We start from the raw sequence: 18,220 nt of genomic DNA, 5'->3' as shown, positions 1-18,220 counted from the left end.
CTGTTGTCGTTTATCTCACTTTTTCGACCGAATTATAACAAGTCCACGGATTAATCATAGCACCGATGGATGCCACACGAGGGGGGGTCCGAGAGTCAACCTACCCCTCTTCCCCTACCACTAAACCACTCGAAAGGACTTTTGGCTCACCATGCATTTTGAGTGTACCACTGAAGCACAAAAAATATACAAACACTCACGCCTTCCCGGAATTCGAATCGGAACCCAAAAAATGATACAGCAGCCAGGAACACTAATAACTATAACAATCAGGGGGTACGGTTATTATACGGAAGATCCAGTCATTGCATTGCAATATAGAATATGAACCGAAAGCTTCATCTGCTGTATCGGCATTAGCGTTTTACTTGAATATAATGTAATTTACTTCTCAAATGAAAACATTAACCACTGAAAGAGCTCACTCACGCGCTGAAAAGAAAGTAAAAGGAAGAAGAGTTAGGCTTGCTTTTAGAGCAAATGGGATGTAAGTAGCAAGGGATTTGATGATGACTGACAGTAGTTTGCTTTCATGGAATGCCTTTTATAATGTATCAGAACCATCTACTAAAATATTATTACAGTTCATAATAATATTAATTTCTTCATAAACTCAATTTTTAAGGTTTTAGGGATTTATGCATTGCGTCTAATAAGGGTTAGGGTTAACATTTTAACAAACTCTAGAAGACTTCTTAAGCCATAATTAGCAGTATTTATTACTGTCATCTCAAACTGACTTCCCTGAATTTACGGCGAGTACTTTTCATGCAGTTGTTTTGAACCAGTGAACAACTGTGATCATGGATTTGAAACCTGAGTAAATGATATACTTTAAAAGGCAGTCATATTACTTTATATAGAAATGCTAATATTTCTTTATATTACTTTATATAGAAATGATAATATTTCTTTAACACTATTTTTTCGATCATACATTTCATACACTGTTCAAAATCATTAACCTAATAATGAACATACCATAATAGCTTGAATTGTTGTTGCTTCTGCACTGATTGCATTTGCAGCAAAACCAGAAATTGCCTTATCGTTGTATGTTATTTTTGGTTTTACATGAATTAATTCTGAGAACAAATCTTTCAATATGAACACAATAATCCATTAATATGCATGATATACGATATAGCACTTAGGACGTTATAACCGAGGCACAAACCACAATATAACTTTTTAATCACCCGCAACACATAAAACACCAAAACATAACACAATTTCACGAACACTGTATTCACGATTACCATTGTAACTCGTTGCATTCAATGTTTTTTAAATGATGTATTCAAAATTTTGGTTTCTTCTTGTAGAGCACATGTTCACAAATAAAATAAGCAAAAATTCCCCATTCTCACGATGATTTTTCCTCAACTCAGAGGCTTCCAAACAGAAGCTCACAGCAATGCAAATTCACTTGCTGAAGGCAGTTGGTTTGGTTTGGTTTATTTTAATTACGGCAAAGCACACTAGGGCTATCTGTCTATGGGGAGGGATGTCTTCGTGGAGGACTTTCTAATAAAATATTTTAAGTATTAATTATTTTAACAAAATTTCATCAATAATTTAGCACGTATTTTTAGTACTAATTCAAATTAATAATTCAAGTATTTATAGTAAATCTAGATTTCATTAGATGAATCTACCTTAGTAATGAATGTAAATAAAGTAATGAAACATTACAAAGTAAATCTTATGCGAACTTCAGATTCTTGAAAGGGCAGATTTAGTCTCTTTTCATTCTAAAAATAACGCTGATGAATTATGAGAAAATTGCTAAAACGACCACGTCTAAAAGCGGTCATATAATGACATTTTAGCGACGTCGTCAAATTGCCAAGATGCAACGACAAATATTTTGAGAATTCGCAACGTTGTAAAGACGTGATAGAAGTTACCACGACCACTTTGCAACCTCTCGGACCAGTTTGCAACGTCATGTGCTACTTGGGATGAAGCGGATGTAATGTCCCATTATGTAGGGAAAATTCTTCCCATATTTCTATGTTAACGTGATAATAATATATGTTTAAAATATAACCCTTTAAAATGTCCCTTTCTTCACAAACGGAGAACGCGAAAAGAAACTACAACACAACGCAAGCGACGATTAGAGAAAGAAAAACATAAGCGCCAAGAAAAGCTTGCAAATGAAACACAAGAAGAAAAGTGCTAATGTTATGCTCTTGTTGATAATGCTAATAAAAAGTAACTAAAATAAAATTTTTCTTTTTTGATATAAGTAGAAATTGACTTTAATTTTTTTTATATTACTTGTTGATTAGCTATTCAATAAACAAGAACTTTCGAGGATCCACATAGCAAAAACAGCTTATTGAGGTATTATGCTTATGAAGCAGATTGATTTTGAAGCAGATCCTTTTTGTTTTGTGAGTTTTTAGCACTTTTTTTTAAGAAGCTTCAATGATTTACATTAGATATGTCATTTTATCTTCTTAACTTTTAAAGTTCTTTGGATACACATTTTGGTTTTTTTTTCCCGGCTAGATCAAAGCTATGGGTGGATGCTTGCAGCAAGTATTTAATTGGGCGGGACAGAGATATAATGCAGAAACCAGCTGATGTTTTGTATAAATTGTTATAATTGTATATATAATATGTTTGTTATAATTGTATATTGTTTGTTATAATTGTTTGTTATAATTGTAATAAATATGACAAAAATATAAATTTTTGAAAAAGATTCTTTATTTCAGAGTAGTAATATGATATATTCCATAAGCTGTAATCTAATATTAGTTAAAATAAAATCTAAAGGGAATGTTTTGTCAAAAAATTTTGTTATAGTTTAATTTAAAAAAATCATTAACTATAAAATTTGTTTAATTTAAAATCTAAAAATACAATATTTTAATGATTTTTCAAGTCTTATATGAAAAAGGAATAATCATGTGGTAATTTCTTTTGTCATGATAAAAAAACTGTGTATTTAATATGAAATTGTTTGCATATAAATACATTTTTTTTTTCATTATTTTAATTGTGTTGTCTCCACTTTTTACTCTAAAACATCTTCTACATATATTTAATATTTAGCTAATTTTTATAAGAGATGAATTTAATTGCTGATCAGTATTTTAAATTTTCTCCTGTCAAAAAATAAAATTTTCCTTCTGATAAGTTTTTCACAATAGCTTTCATTTTCTGTTTAATATTATTGTATTAAAAGTATATTTTTAAAAATTTCTAAGTAAAAATAATAATGAGTAATTTAAAATGTCTAAAATTTGCGCTAAAGCTGCTAAGTAATAAATCAATAATTTATTATTAGAAAAGGTATTTAGATATATCCAAGGAAAAGGAAATTAAAACTATGAATTATTAGAAAAAACTTTAGTAAGAATTTTTAAGTAGCTTTCCAAGTCAGTATCGAAAGTTATCCAGATCTATTGTAGTAGTAATTACTTGAAATCAAAGCATAATTTCAGATATTTATTTTATGAAATATAAAGTTCGAAAATTATAAAACGTATCTTTAAAATATGCTACAGCTTAGGAGATTTAAGAAGCGTATAAATCGAAAATTAATTCGAAGCAGAGAATTTTATTAAGACGGATTATTCGTGAGCGAATTTCACTTGCACCCTGCGCCATTGCTTTACTGCTTCGCTCAGACTAGGCTAGACGAGATGAATGCAACGATCAAACCGGTTTACATTATGTCTATGGGACTTTTCGTTCTTCTCCCTTACAAATTCTTTGGTTTGAAGATCCATAATTTGAATCCCGGTAAAGGCATAGCTGATTTTGTCACAGTGAAGAACAGTGGTCCATTTACAGCCTGAACCACCTGGATTTAATTGACTGGGATCCGTGCTTGTTACCATTTATCCTTTAAGTGTGGGATGATATAAGGTAATATCGCATTCATCTGTCCATGTTCTCGTGAAGTTGGTGGTAATATGTCCAGCTTATCGAAAAATCCATGGTTTGTATCCCGGGGAGTGAAATTTGATTTTACACATTTTCTTTTCCGAAAACATAGCTCTGCTATTTTATTCTGTGCAATTTCACTTAACTATTTTAATTTTTCTTTGTGATAGTAAAGCCAATTGTACAGCATTCGATAGACACAGTTTTATCATAAACGCTTTCCAAATGAGCCAGTTTTCAGGTTGATTGATACTTCCTTAGTTATGGCAGCTCAGAATGCCTTAATTGTTATCACATATTGCGCTTAAGGCAGTCTCCTACATGTACTAGAATGAACATCGATTATGCCCACGGTTCCAAACTTTGTTTATGAGATCGCAGAAGCTACGCTCAAAAAGAGAGTTAATTTCAGAAAACTCTATTCATTAGTTTTGTTCTCAAGTTAGACATTTTTAAGAAAGAATAATTTCAAAAGAAAGATAATTATATCTTTAGTTCGAATTTGTGAAGTAATGTATCCTCATTTCAATAATAACTCTGCGCATTTTGTAACAATTACTTTTTAAGATTTATTAATATTTAATATTTGAATTGAACACTACCCTATCTTTCTTGGCTCATGCTACAATTTTTGGTTAGACTAGAAAGTTATGCAAGTTTAAAGGCTTGCGGCATAATCTGAAAGAATGAGTTTATCCTAAACAATGGCCTACTGGAGCGTTTGCCGTATCTCGGGTGTCTCAAGGAAGATTAGATCCTGCTAAATCTGGGAAAGTCTGAATTTGTGAAATTAGGCATTTTTTTGCTGTTGGTAAAAGAGTTAACTGTTAGCCGTAGCGTAGGCCTATTAAGTGTTTAGCTTTAAACTAAAACTTTCTTTTGTAGCTGCTTTGACAATTAGGTTCATCGTGTAATGTTGTAATAACGATAAGGCGCACGCTTAGTTAGTGTTTTATGCTGTAAACAACTAGGCGTGTCTTAATAAACTTTTATATTGGCCGTTAAGGGCGATAATTCTTCAAAAGGCTAAGGTAGCTCTTTGTGTGTTAGTTTTTAAGCTAAATGTTCACTTTAAGTTAATTTCACACCATAGATACTTCAGAAAGCTGCAGCAGAGATTGGAAGGAAAAGCCGCAACTTGGAAAATCAATCAACAATTTATTACACCTAATAATACCTCTCAATCCAATCAAAGTAATAAACAGAATAAAGGTATTGTTTTCTACCACCTAAGCACTACTTTCGTTTCTTCTTTGATTTCCCCCCCTCCAAAAAAAAAAAAAAAAAAAAAATCAAAGAAACCGCAAAACCGCTCGCTTTATGTCAGGAAGATGAACTCAAGAGACTCGGATTTTGTAGTTTAGAGATCCTCTTATACATAGCAGGAATTTATTAATGTAACTCTAAATACCCGCAATTATTATTCTATTGTAATTATTATTCAGTAGTATTGTAATTATTATATTATTATAATTATGATAAAGTTTTTGTAGCATAAAAATGTTTTTATGGTAAGCAATCATAAAATAGATTGCTTATTAATTCTTTAGAAATATTCTCTCTTTTTAAGTCCTGTTTTGCAAGTTTTCTATTACCTCTTCATATGCCTGTCTTGTTATTGGTATTACCTTGAATATGATAGTGTAAAGTTCAGTCCTTTGAAAAAAAAAAAACGTTTAAATATTTAAAACGAATTAAGATTGTAACTATTAGTGTTTTCTGAGAAAAAAATGATATCACATTCAACAAAATGCAAGGATTGTTTAAATTTTTTACTAACTATCTTTATTTTATTGTTTTTTTATTAGTTTTATCATTTTTGATACATCTTGATTATGATTGCAGTAAATAATGAATTAAAATACACATGTCTGCATTTTATGTCTTTAATTAACATATGTTTGAAGCTTTTGTAAATCTTAATCTACAGTCATGATTAATTAAATAATTAAAAGTAATTTTTGCTTTACTTGAAGCACATGTTTCTATTTCATGAAATATCAATATTTCCATTATTTTCTTCAAAATGAAGCAACAATAAGTTAGTTAATAGCATTTTAGAGTTTATTTTTACAAATTTTGAAGGTTCTTATGCTAACAAAATATATTTGTAATATGGAATCGTGACAAAAATAAAGGCTATAAAAAAATTAGAAAGACTCACGAGCCTCATAGATAAATAATGTGTAGCTTCATAAATAATGAAAGAAAGAATCACCTTTAAGAATAGCTTATTCTTTTATATATATACTGCGATCAGGAAATATGCGATCAGGAAATATGAAATATGTTATGATATAAAATTTGCTTTGATATAATATAAAATGCTATGATATAAAATTTCATAAATGTGTTTTTGAGTAGTTTATATGGTTATTTAGTTAAATTATATTTAAGTATTTGTATGCATACAATATAAAAATATAACACAGCATATGTAGTACATATTAAAACTGCACACCTAACTATTGACAATATACAAACACTTGACATGAATGATACTTGCATAACAACAACACAAAAAGTCCCTGATTTTTTTCTTTCTTTCCTAATGATCAGTTTTTCGCCTTCATATAAAATTGACATATTGAAATATTGCGGAATTGTTGCCCTTATCATGTAGTTTTGTCACAACAATTACTTATGCATGTAACTGGAAAAAATATTAAGCTAATAAATTATTTATCACAGATATATTTTATGTAGATATATACCTTACATAAAGCGCAAATTTGTTCGTAATATGAAACAGGCATATTAAAGCAACATATGAAACTTTAAAACAAAATATTCAGAATAATTTATGTGTTTTAAATATCTACTGGATTTTCTAATATTATACTGCTTCGGCTTTTAAATATGGCATATTAAATATGGCAAAACAAGCAAGAGCTATCTGCCTAAGGGAAAGCATACTTTTCCCTTAGGCAGGTAGCTCTTGCTTGCTTGCTCTTGCTTGAGGACATTCTGAGGAAAACTGTCTCGTATTTAAGCTACATATGAAAGAAAACCAGAAACTAACTATACAGCCAGCCCGTTCGCCTAGGTTCGAGCCGAGGATTCTGCGATTTAATCACTCGGCTACTGGAGAGGCTTATTCGGTTGATTCAAATTTTGCTCTAATTAGAACGCTTGTTGAATGTTTGCTTTAGTTCTGACAGTTCGAACTATACTTAGTACAGTTTTAAGATATTTCGACTAAGAAGGTTGTGAGTAAAAAGCGCAATCTGCAATGCAGACTCATATGAGATACGAATTTGTGATATTGTACATACTTTTACAAACTAAGTATCTTAGTTCGCACTAAATAGTACTGTTAACACATGTTCACAATTCTGGAGGAGTCAAAATAGGCGTCTTATTAGCATCAGAGTTGCCATTAGCCTCGATCCTCACTTTTTGTCCGCATCTCTTTTTAGTAAAAGGATGTTGTCACCAAATGTTATCACAATGCGTAATCTTTAAAGAAATAATATAGAAACATAAGAAAGCTGTATGGAATACAATGAAAGAATACAAGAAATAATATAGAGAATATAAAAAAAATATATGGCAACACTATATGGCGAATTCTAAATATACATCTTAAAAATTTTCTGATTTTGCTGTTGAATTTTATATGGCAAAAATGTGAAGGAGGGAATATTTAATAACTAAGTTAAAATGACAAAAAAATGTGTAATTCATATTGCTAAAAAATTTAACTTTCATAAGATAAATTGAGAAAATACTGAAAAATTAAAAAAAAAAGGTATGGCAATACTTAATACTTTATACAGAATGCTGCTATAAAAAATATCATTTTATAGTTGAAATTTATGTAGCGTATGTGCGAAAAGTTCAATAGTAATATAGTTCAATAGTAGATTGATAAACCAAGAGCTCAGCGAGAGCATAAAAAATCTTAACGCACCCCCTCGTGCGACAAAAAAATCTGATTGTTCTCACATTTTCTTTTTTTTATTTTATATTTCGTTTCTAAACATCGTTATTCTTTACTATTCTTATTCTTTTCGTTCTCTTTCCATTTCTTCTTAATTCATATCTCATTTTTGGTATACCCAGATCATGATACAGTAAATAATAAATTAAAGTACACACTTCTGCATTTTCGAACTTTAATTAACGTAAATTTGAAACATTTGTAGATCTTAATCTAGGGTTTCAGAATCAAAATAAGTCATTGTGAAGTTTCAAACTAGGCAATATTAGGTTCTTTTGTCACTTACTTAAATTTATTTTTTTAAAAGGTTAAGAATGATACTGAAGCCATCTAAATTATTTGAAAGAATTATCTGATAACGATAACACACGTTTTTTCGAATAGGAGTCTGTTAACTCCAGTTTCATCATCAAAGCGTAAATTCCATAGAACTATTACTTGAGCTTTCGTAACGCCATTTTAAACAGCATCCTTTATTCAATACATGCTTGACTTATTTTTCTGGTACTGGCAGCTTAACACAGTTACAGTTGGAGACTCTGGACACCTTGTTTTATTTATTTGTACTGCATCTGTTTCATTCAAATTGATAGACATTTAAATAAAAATTTCTAGTGCCATTAGTCTTATCTACGTTTTTGATATCTTTCTTGGAAAGCAATGGGAAAGGCATCATGGCAAGCAAATTTTATTCCTCATTGCAGCTAAATTAGTTTGGGGACACTGAAACGCATTTGTAGCAGAAAAAGGGAACGGGCGATTTTTCCCAAAACGAGAGTGGACACAACTGGTTGGTCTCTATACCTGCGACCGCCAGGTGGCGGCCTACTTTTGAACCATCCAGTTATGAAAGCAAGGTAGTCAGATGGACCCCATACACAAGTACAGGTGTGTCCGCCCAGACCGGTGTGGACTACGTGCGTGCGGGATCTCTCATTATTCTCCGCCATTATGTGTGGGTGTTTTCTCCGCAAAGCTAGCGATGATGGCACGTGAAATTCTCCGGCTAAACTAAATTGAACATTTATTTACTATTTGGGAAAGGATTATTTGCTTGCAAATGGAAGAGTTACCTCTCTGTGGATGATGGTACAGTGAGGTACCGTTGCGTACCGGTGTGCCGTCCTGTGTAGCTTTTGTAGGATGTCATCGGATTGCACAACTTTGACACCTCTGGTAATGAACAGTGGAGTTACATTGAAACAGCTCATGATGACAACTGATATGGCAGAGTTTCAGGATGTAAGTACCCTCTTTTCTTGTAACACAAATTGTGAAAATTGTATAACCCGTTCCTTTCCTTCATGAAAAAAAAAAAGGGAGTCTGAGAGATATGCCTATAAATAAGGATCTTCATATGTTTACTATGGTAATTAAAGTTTAAGTCGAATAATAATGCATTTACATAGAAATTGCTACTATCACTATTTTAAAATCAGGTTTATCTCCTTTAACTGTACTAACAGTCTTATAAAAAAATGGAAGTTTTCCAACATTGCAGTCACAATTTATATACAGGGATAAATATTTACAGCTAAAATTCATATAACAGATTATTATGAATTAACATTTTATTACATAAAAAAATATTTTATGTTTTAAATTCATTTAAATGTCTAAACAAACGAATAGAAAGGTATCTTAAAATAAAGTATACTTTCATACTTTTCTGAATAAAATTTTAATAAGGATTTTAAGAAAATATTTCAGTTTTTTTAATATAATATTATAGCATACCAAAATGTTAATAGATGAGACTTTCCCCTATACCTAAGAACTTTAACAGTACTTCCCCTTCACAATCTCCCCGCCTCCGTAAAGAACGAAAAGGAAAGTTAAAAAAAAAAAAAAAAAAAAAAAATTCTTTCATTTCTAAGGCAGGAAGTTAGGGGAACTTTACTTCTTGCCAATATGAAACATAAAATTTAAGTCTTTAATAAAATACTTTCATTTTACAGTTCCGTGTTTTGAAAGAAAATTTATTCATGAAAAGCTTAAAAACAGAAAAATAATTCTTGTCCAGTGATTAAAATGAGGCTGTGGCCTTTTAGACAACCGCTAGGATACCCAATGCGTTTATTTCCCTTTAATTTGAAAGGAAAACTATAAATTCTTAAACCGCATAAGAATTACTTTATTTTTGTAGTACCCAGTTATGTAATAGTGGTACAACATTTTACCCTCCCCCTCTCCGCCCTCCCCGATGCATGCAACTTGGCTGAAGGCTGCAAAAGGCTGAAGAATATATCGACTTAGTTAAACGAAATACATTTGAATCAAATAATGTGAAATAACTTAATGCTTTAATGTTAAACGTGTGATACCAAATAGCTATGATATGTGATACTAAATAGCTATGATAACGAGAAATTAACTGCAATGTTAAACATGTGATAATAAATAGCTCTGATATGTGAGGAAATGATCTTTAAAATGAAAGCATCTAATTTTAAATAAATATTCGGTTTTAGTTGTAAAGCATAAGTTATTCAGAACAGCATACTTGTTTTATTTATTGTATGTGCCTAAAAATTTAATACATGCGAAAATAAAAAAGCTGTAAAGACATACCCTCCTTTTTAACAGTCCCTTGAGAATTTAATTTGTAAGAGGAAAAATATTTCCGACTTTCCTTTTAAAAGACCATATACTGGATCGTTTAAACATTCTAATTAGATGGCGATTTCATTCCCTAAATTTTTCTCTTGGTTTTATGTTATTTCACATCTTATTTACCAAATTATTTATGGTTCTAATATATACTTTTTAACTCACATTTCAAGTATATAATGCAAATATCCAATACTACTTTATAATATCCAATACTACTCGTCGTCAGTTTTTTTTAAACATCAAAATGTCTCAATAATAAGAATAAATATTTCAGCTCTGCTCTGAAACTTCCTATTATTAACGTTCTGGATGATTGCTAATACTTAAAACATCGTATTAGTTAAGTTCCATATTGTCAACATACAGTTTAACTGAAATATTTATTGCTGCTAAATAAAGCTTTATTATAGTATCAATAAAGAAATTTTTCAGTCAGTATTAATTTCCAATATATTATTTAACCCATTAATCTAAAATTTTGCACTCTAAATAACTAATTAAAGAAAATTAACACAATAATAATTGTACAACACTGGAAATTTTGTCACACACATTAGACTGTAAGATTTTCAAGATAATAATTTCAGAAAAAGTATTTTTAAGATAATAACTAATTCTCCATTATCGGTTTGGAAAGAGGGTCGGTTTGAACGCCTATCAAGCACCAACATTCTCCAACGGGCACAGGGGATAGGGAAAACGACAAAATAATTTTAACATCCTCCAACAACATAATTTTATGAAAAATACACATGATTCTAAAGAAAGAGAAAAATAATTTGTTATACAATTTAATAATTTTGCTTAACGGCGTTTAAACTGAAAATTTTTGGAGAAATATTAGTTAAATTGTAATACGCGTTTGTCTTTATTTTTTCGTAACCTTTAAAAGAACGTTGAAAATTAATTTAAAATATTTTTCTTCTTATGAAATTCCTGCAAAACTTTTTACTCTTATTTAATAACAAGTCTTTTAAAGACTCATTCATTAAAAGATGATAGAACTACTGCAACTTTAGTGATTTACTTTTCTAATCTTTTTCTTTTTCGTTAGTTTAATAAAAGTAAAATTGAAAAACATAACTCTCTTAATATTGACTTCATATTTATAGTTCACATATATTCGCCATTAATGCCTCAGCTTTTCAAAGCGAGACTTTTGAAATATTTTAGAATTTCTATACTAGGGATATAGCATCTATTAAAGTTTTTCAGAAATTAAGGCTTAGTTAAAAATTTAGATCTCTTAAAAAAGTAAGATCTATGTTTAAATTAACGCTAGTATTTCATAAAATTTAAAAAAATAAATAAATAAATATTTCGTACTATTACGTAATCTAAGCATTACTTTTTGTCTTTTCTGAGATTTTTAGTATGGAATTAAGCTTTTTTTTTTTTTTTTTTTTTTTTTTTTTTTTTTGTTAAATAAGTGTTACAACTTACTTCCATGTCATGAAGTCAGATGTTTTTAACGAATTCACTGAATATGGTTAAAATCGGTTAACAGCGAATTCTTTTGCAGACTATTGAATTTGAAACATACACATAAACACATATGAGTAAATAAATAATATTTAAAACACTGTAACCTTTTCATTCAAAAATTTAGTTGTTATATAATAATGTTCCAGTATGAGGCATAAGGCATTTCGTAGCAAACAATTTAAGTTCTTGAAATCACAAACTAAAGTTATTACTTAGTTATTACTTTTCTTTATATAAAACTTAACAGAACTGAAGGCTGAGATATCATTTCAGGTCCTTACTACTACAAAGCAAAAGATTTCATTTTCATTATAAAAATGAAATATTTATTAAATTCAAAATAATTAGTAAAATAAGGAGTAAAACATGTATTACAGCTATTTTACGTCTAAAAAAACTTCCTAAATATATAAATTCCCAAATAAGTTCTTTAACAAAAACATTGGTATGCAAAGAAATAAATCGTAAGAAGGAAAAAAGAAAGAAAATCAGTATTTGTAACATAAAGTCTAGCATGAGACACACTTTAATATCCTATTGTTTCCACACGGTTTTCTCCATGCGAATAAAGCCATACATCAGCAAATAAATTATCTCTGAATTAATCTATATTTAATTACATACTAGTTAAGGCAAAAGAAAGGATTCTATATCAGTTGGAGATATGCAGAAAATAACTTTATTTATAGCTTTTTATTTTATAGATGCAGATAAAAAGCAAAACATAATAACCTTTAATAACTTCAGATCAAAAACTGTGAATATCTGTGTCAAAGTTTACCGTAATATGTAAATGAATTATGCAAAAATTAATGTTATGTATTATTATGTAAAATTAAACACAAATTCAGCTTTAAAATATATTTCAACATAAATTAATTTAATTTAATAATTAATTTAAATTAATTTAATAACATATTTTTAGTAATACACTTATAATCTTAAAATTTTTATGGGGGATATTTAAATACTTTGCTTTTTAATACAACAGAAATTAAGGCAAAATCTTTTTGTTATATTAAAATCTTCTTTGTTAAAATGATAATTAAATGTAAGCTACAGTTAAAGATTTCGTATGTAAAAATGTTTGAGAAGCACTACATTAAAGGACATAAATGCGCTATATTAAAGGACTTGCATAAAAACTATTATCTTTGCATAATTTGATGCATTTTAATATACATTTGTTTAGTTTCTAGAATAATAACTTGTTAGAGATTAAAGCATGAATTAAACAAAATATTCATGGGGCATGTAAATGATTTTAGACTCAAACAGTGTCAATTAAGTATAAATAATTTGCTTATCCTTTTTAAAAACCGAGTTATAAATTTAAACGAAACATTAATTTAGCTAAAATTTGATTGGATATTGAAAGACTTGTGAAACATTTTTCCCCTTCTCTCTTAGTGTACGAATATAAATCATCGAATGAAAGGTTCAACCATGTTACAACCGTTATTAAACATTTCACCTTCATCTAATCAAATATTTCATTAAAAACTACAAAATAATTTATATTCAAAAGAAAGGCAGGAAAAGAAAAGACAGAATAAGTTAGATGGAAATAAAAATATACATCTGATAAGCTATATTTTGCATACATTCTAAAGTGAAAAGTATGCGTATTCCCAGACCTATTTTACACATTTCGAGAATTTACATAAAAGTTCAAACGAATAAAAGAGAGAAAATTATCATATATTATTAAAACAGCCTAATGGGACGGGGAATTGAGTTTCTTTTTGATGCCATACAAAACTTACGTAGTAAACATTATCAAAATATATGCTCGAGCATATGTACAGATTTATTAACAGAAATCTAACAAAGGTTTAGTATTTATAATAAATTTAATAGCAAATTAAATAAGAAAATAAAATAAATAAAAATAATAAACTTATTATAAAAGAGTAGTATTTAGAAAGTTAAATTTTGTTGCTACATCTGGAAATGAACAGCTAAGGTACACCACAAAGAAGAGAAAAATTTTTTACAAAACAAATTTTAAACATGTAAAACTTTTTATTTCAGCATTTCTAAATATTTTCCCATTAATTTTTGGCAATTACTTGCTACTAAAATTTACCGTTCTGTAATCTTTAATAGTTTTATTGCGCTTAATGTAGCTTTTTTACATAAATAGTTATATTTTAATGGAGCTATTATGCTATTACTGTCTATTAATAAATATACAAAAATTAAATTTTATAAAGTGATTTTATTTTAAATGCTGTCTTAGTTACGCAAATAATGTATAATATCCGAAGGAACTACTTTTAATAACGTTGCACTATAAATTATAAAACTGACACTGAAGAATATCTGCTATTGTACATATAGTATACAATTGAGTTTTTAACACACATTTTACGCACTAATTGTGTATGTAAATATGTGTTAATATTTTATCCTTCATTCGTAGTAATTCGTAGACATTTTAAACTTTTCTTTCATGTGAAAAAAAATTAAACTTGAAAATAGATATGTAATTTAAGTCTCACCATATTAGTGGACAATAGTTACGGAATGATGGTTATGCTGTTTAAACTTTCCTTAAGAAAGTGTTATTGTAATTTTACTCTCAAGTTACAAAATTTGCAGTTTAAAGTTTCATGCTTTGTTAAGAAACGTGAAGGATATTTCCAAGTAATGAAATTTACATGCTACAAAATTATTTTGCATGTAATACGCTACATTTTCAGCATATGTACTATATTTATTAAATGGACGTGTTAACACCTTTTCACAGTTTTAACTAAAGCCATTTGCGAAATATACGAGTTTTGAAAACTCAACAAAATATAAATATTGTGCCCAGCTTATACAGACGATAGTGCGCAGAATATTACCGGCTCTAAGATAAGCATATTTTGATGAAAATTTACGCAATCTTAATAAATATTTTGCTTTGCAAATGAAATAAAGAAAATTTATAATGCCTTATTTAAGAAACAGTATGAAATATTTTCTTTTAATAGATAGAAATGAAACATATCGCCATGAAATACAAAATTAGGCAAAAGTCAACTTCAGATTATTTTTGGCTTTATAGAAAAACTACACTGACTTTATGAGAGAGACGAGCGATAGCTTGAAAAATGCTTCTATTCCTTCAGAACAAGATGGGCCTCGTGTCTGTTTCCTTCCACTCGATTAATGTTTGTTTAGTAGAATTATTGTAGAATTTTATGAAATTAACGTCAAACTACAAATTAATTAAATTATAACTAGTTTTACACGTTCAGTTTTGATTAATATGATAATGAAAAATCCTTCGCCTTTGAATAAACATGCATGTAATGTGATTTTTTCTCTTTTCCAAATTCTTAAAGAAAAATAAATCTTCAATATTCCAGTCTTAAATAAGAATAAAGTATAATAGAAAATGTATCTTAAGCATGTGCTATTAATTAACATCATGTTTAATAAGGAAGTAACTAAACAGGTAGCTATATAAAAAAACGTAAATATTACGTGGGCATAATCGCGTAGGCGATAAAAACCTGCATTTGGTTTTTGACTAACAGTTCTACCTCTGTTTTTAATTTTATTTTAATTTATCACTATTTCTTTAAGTGGTCAGAAGCAGATCGAAATAAAACATACGCAACAGGTCCAAAGTTTTCTTCTTTTTTCCCCTGTTTATTTAAGCATATGATGATTATAAAAAATTTCGAACGGAAATAGAGAAACGTTTTTCCGAATCGCTTTTATATTACAGGTGACAGAGAGATACAGATGACATAAATAGCAGAGAGATGATGATGATTATATATACAATTATTTTAAAGTATATGCTGCTATATTTTATTATGTAAAACATCAATAAATGACCTAAAGAATTAAAGAAGTTTAACACTTCTTGAGCAATAATACATGGTCTAAATTAGATGGACTGGATTATTGCAGAGCACTCAAAAGCTCCTTGCGTTAGGTATGAGATGCCTTTGCGAAGGACTCTTTAAAATTTAGTTTATCTGGATATAGCAAATCACATAGGAATATCTGCTAAGCAAAGAAATGGCTTCCTGTAGGATTTTCTAACGGAAATTAGATCGTATTTAAGTTATACATTAGGAAAATTACGAAAAGGAACCACGCCGCCAGCTCGTTCGCCTGGGATCAAGCACGGGTCGTACTCCCAGAATTCAGTGGTCTAAAGCACTCGGCCACTTGGTGAGACAGTCTTTTTTAAAGAAAACTGGTTTCTATTCACTTTATACCAGGACTACTTCTGGTGAGTATAATTCCGGTCCGTTTATCGTCACTAGAATCCGAATCGTACTACCAGCTTTCTGCGTCAACGTTCTGATTAACCCTTCCCGGCACGCTACCTTAAAAAAACGGAGTTTTGATTAAAAAAAAGGGTAGGCCGTCTAATTAGGCCTAGATGAGTACACAAATAAAATTTTGTAAAGATAGCACTTATCGTTTTAATTCTGAGGGTGCGCCCAAAGTGGCACACTGATTGAATAGAGTTTCGAAAAGAGTGCTGAAACGAGCATTATTGTCAATGAACTGATCGATAAGATGCGGAGAAACAAAGAATACAGACTCTCGGTTGTCCTAGATTATCGGTGAACCCGGTCTGGGTACACCTCCCTAGGTGTTTGATTCGCCGTTTGATTTTAGGCAAGATTTCAAGGTAAAAATTTAAAACTAATATAGAATATGGAGATTAGCATACAGCCAAAAAAATAAGATAGAAATTTCTTTTCAAACAATTCCTTTTGTACCCTAAAAAAAAAAAAATCTGGACGATTTCTTTGAAAAATGAGGGTCTTAAAAAACTAAACATGGCTAAAATATAGGGACTGGTTTGTGTTGAGCTGCCATCTACTATAAAGAAAGAAGGTTCAGAGTAGCCTATGGTAACCTATAAATTCTTTTTCTATGCGTACAGAAGGAAATTTTTAGATGTGTCCAGACCGGACACACTGTGCCGCAAAGGTTTCAGAGTAAGTTTAATGATAGTATAATGTTTTTTATAGTAAAAAATTCGTTCCTCGAGTTTTAATCTTTAGATTCATAAACAGTATTTTGTTGAGGCTTTCGTGTTTTTACGTTCTAACGTATGGGATAGATTATTATTATTTTTTTTAATATTGTTTCCTTTCTCCCTTGCTAATATTCTACAGGCTATTACCTATTCATTTTTAATTTTCCTGCGGTTAGGATATATTTATCCTCAGCGTACTTGACATTAAATAAGGTTGAAAGAAATTTAGTCTTCTAGAGATATTTAAAATTTGCTACTTATTCGGAGTAAGAAATGACAGACCTTGTCGATTTGTTTTTCTGCTTTTTATTAACTAAATATTTGACTAAATTGTTACAATACATAAAAAATTAGTTCACGGAAAAGGTTAACTCTCAATCATTTGGCGACAAAATCAAAAATTTATTTTTAACATCAACGATAATGCAGTGAAGTGCAACATATGAATTGTAAATTTATTTCAATTCATTCTCTTCTTTCATAAATTTTATAAATTTCAAAACTTCAAAAATGATTGTATCTTGCTTCTCATCTTTCACGAAATTCCTCCCAATTTGAAACTTTTAGCATTTTTCTCGAAGTATAAAATAAAAATCATAAAAATTTCACAGTATGATCAATCTTCATGCCTGATCCATATATTTGATAAGGAGTTGTTTAATTTTTATCATGTTTAGAAAATAATGGGTTAAAAGGGCAACCTATATTGTTAGGTAGGGTAAAGTAGTTTGTGCTAGTTATTCGAAACTGTCATTAATTACTTCATGACTTGTTTAGAACATATCATATAATGCTGTTTACTCAGGTCTTGATTAAGCTATTATTAAAGCAAATTTTATTCTAGTTAAAAACAAAATTTTGAAAGGGAAGAAGCGAAACTATTTTACATAAACTTGTCATCATTTATGCGATTAAAAAAGGAAATCGAGTAAAGATTTTGTTGTTGTTGTTTTTGTTGTACAAATCATAAGGGAATAGTTCGATTTTTAAATACAGTTATGGCTGCAAATATTTTGTAGTTCATTACAAGCTTAATTATTTATAAATTAATTCATTAAAAGCTTATTATATTATTCATTAATAGCTTAATATATTTAAGGCATTTTTCTGTTTTATTATTCATTTCTTAATTAAAGGAAAGCATACGAGGGTTAATTGCTTAATCCAAGGAATGCTTTCGCGAAGAGGAACTGATTCGTATTTATGCTCCCCGTGGGGAATCCTCTGAAATGCCCATTCTATGCTTGTTCGCCGGTTAGGAGGGAGAATTA

General features: G+C 29.5%; 1 protein-coding gene across 1 annotated transcript in view; it reads left to right on the top strand.

Annotated features, from left to right (window-relative positions):
• The first annotated feature begins 8,712 nt into the window (after window positions 1–8,712).
• The window catches only part of LOC118184804 (uncharacterized), a 119,447-nt gene continuing 109,939 nt past the window's right edge, over window positions 8,713–18,220 (top strand). The window contains exon 1 of the mRNA XM_085815849.1: window positions 8,713–9,091. Within this exon, the coding sequence (XP_085671975.1) occupies window positions 8,993–9,091 (99 nt within the window). The 5' untranslated portion in view covers window positions 8,713–8,992. The remainder of the gene's footprint in view (window positions 9,092–18,220) is intronic.

Source organism: Stegodyphus dumicola, chromosome 4 (genome assembly GCF_044657685.1).
Source record: "Stegodyphus dumicola isolate Sdum_Otavi_A_Nest chromosome 4, ASM4465768v1".
In the NCBI taxonomy this organism is placed as follows: domain Eukaryota; kingdom Metazoa; phylum Arthropoda; class Arachnida; order Araneae; family Eresidae; genus Stegodyphus; species Stegodyphus dumicola.
Note: the sequence above shows the minus strand (reverse complement) of the source record. Positions and strands in the feature narration are given on the sequence as shown.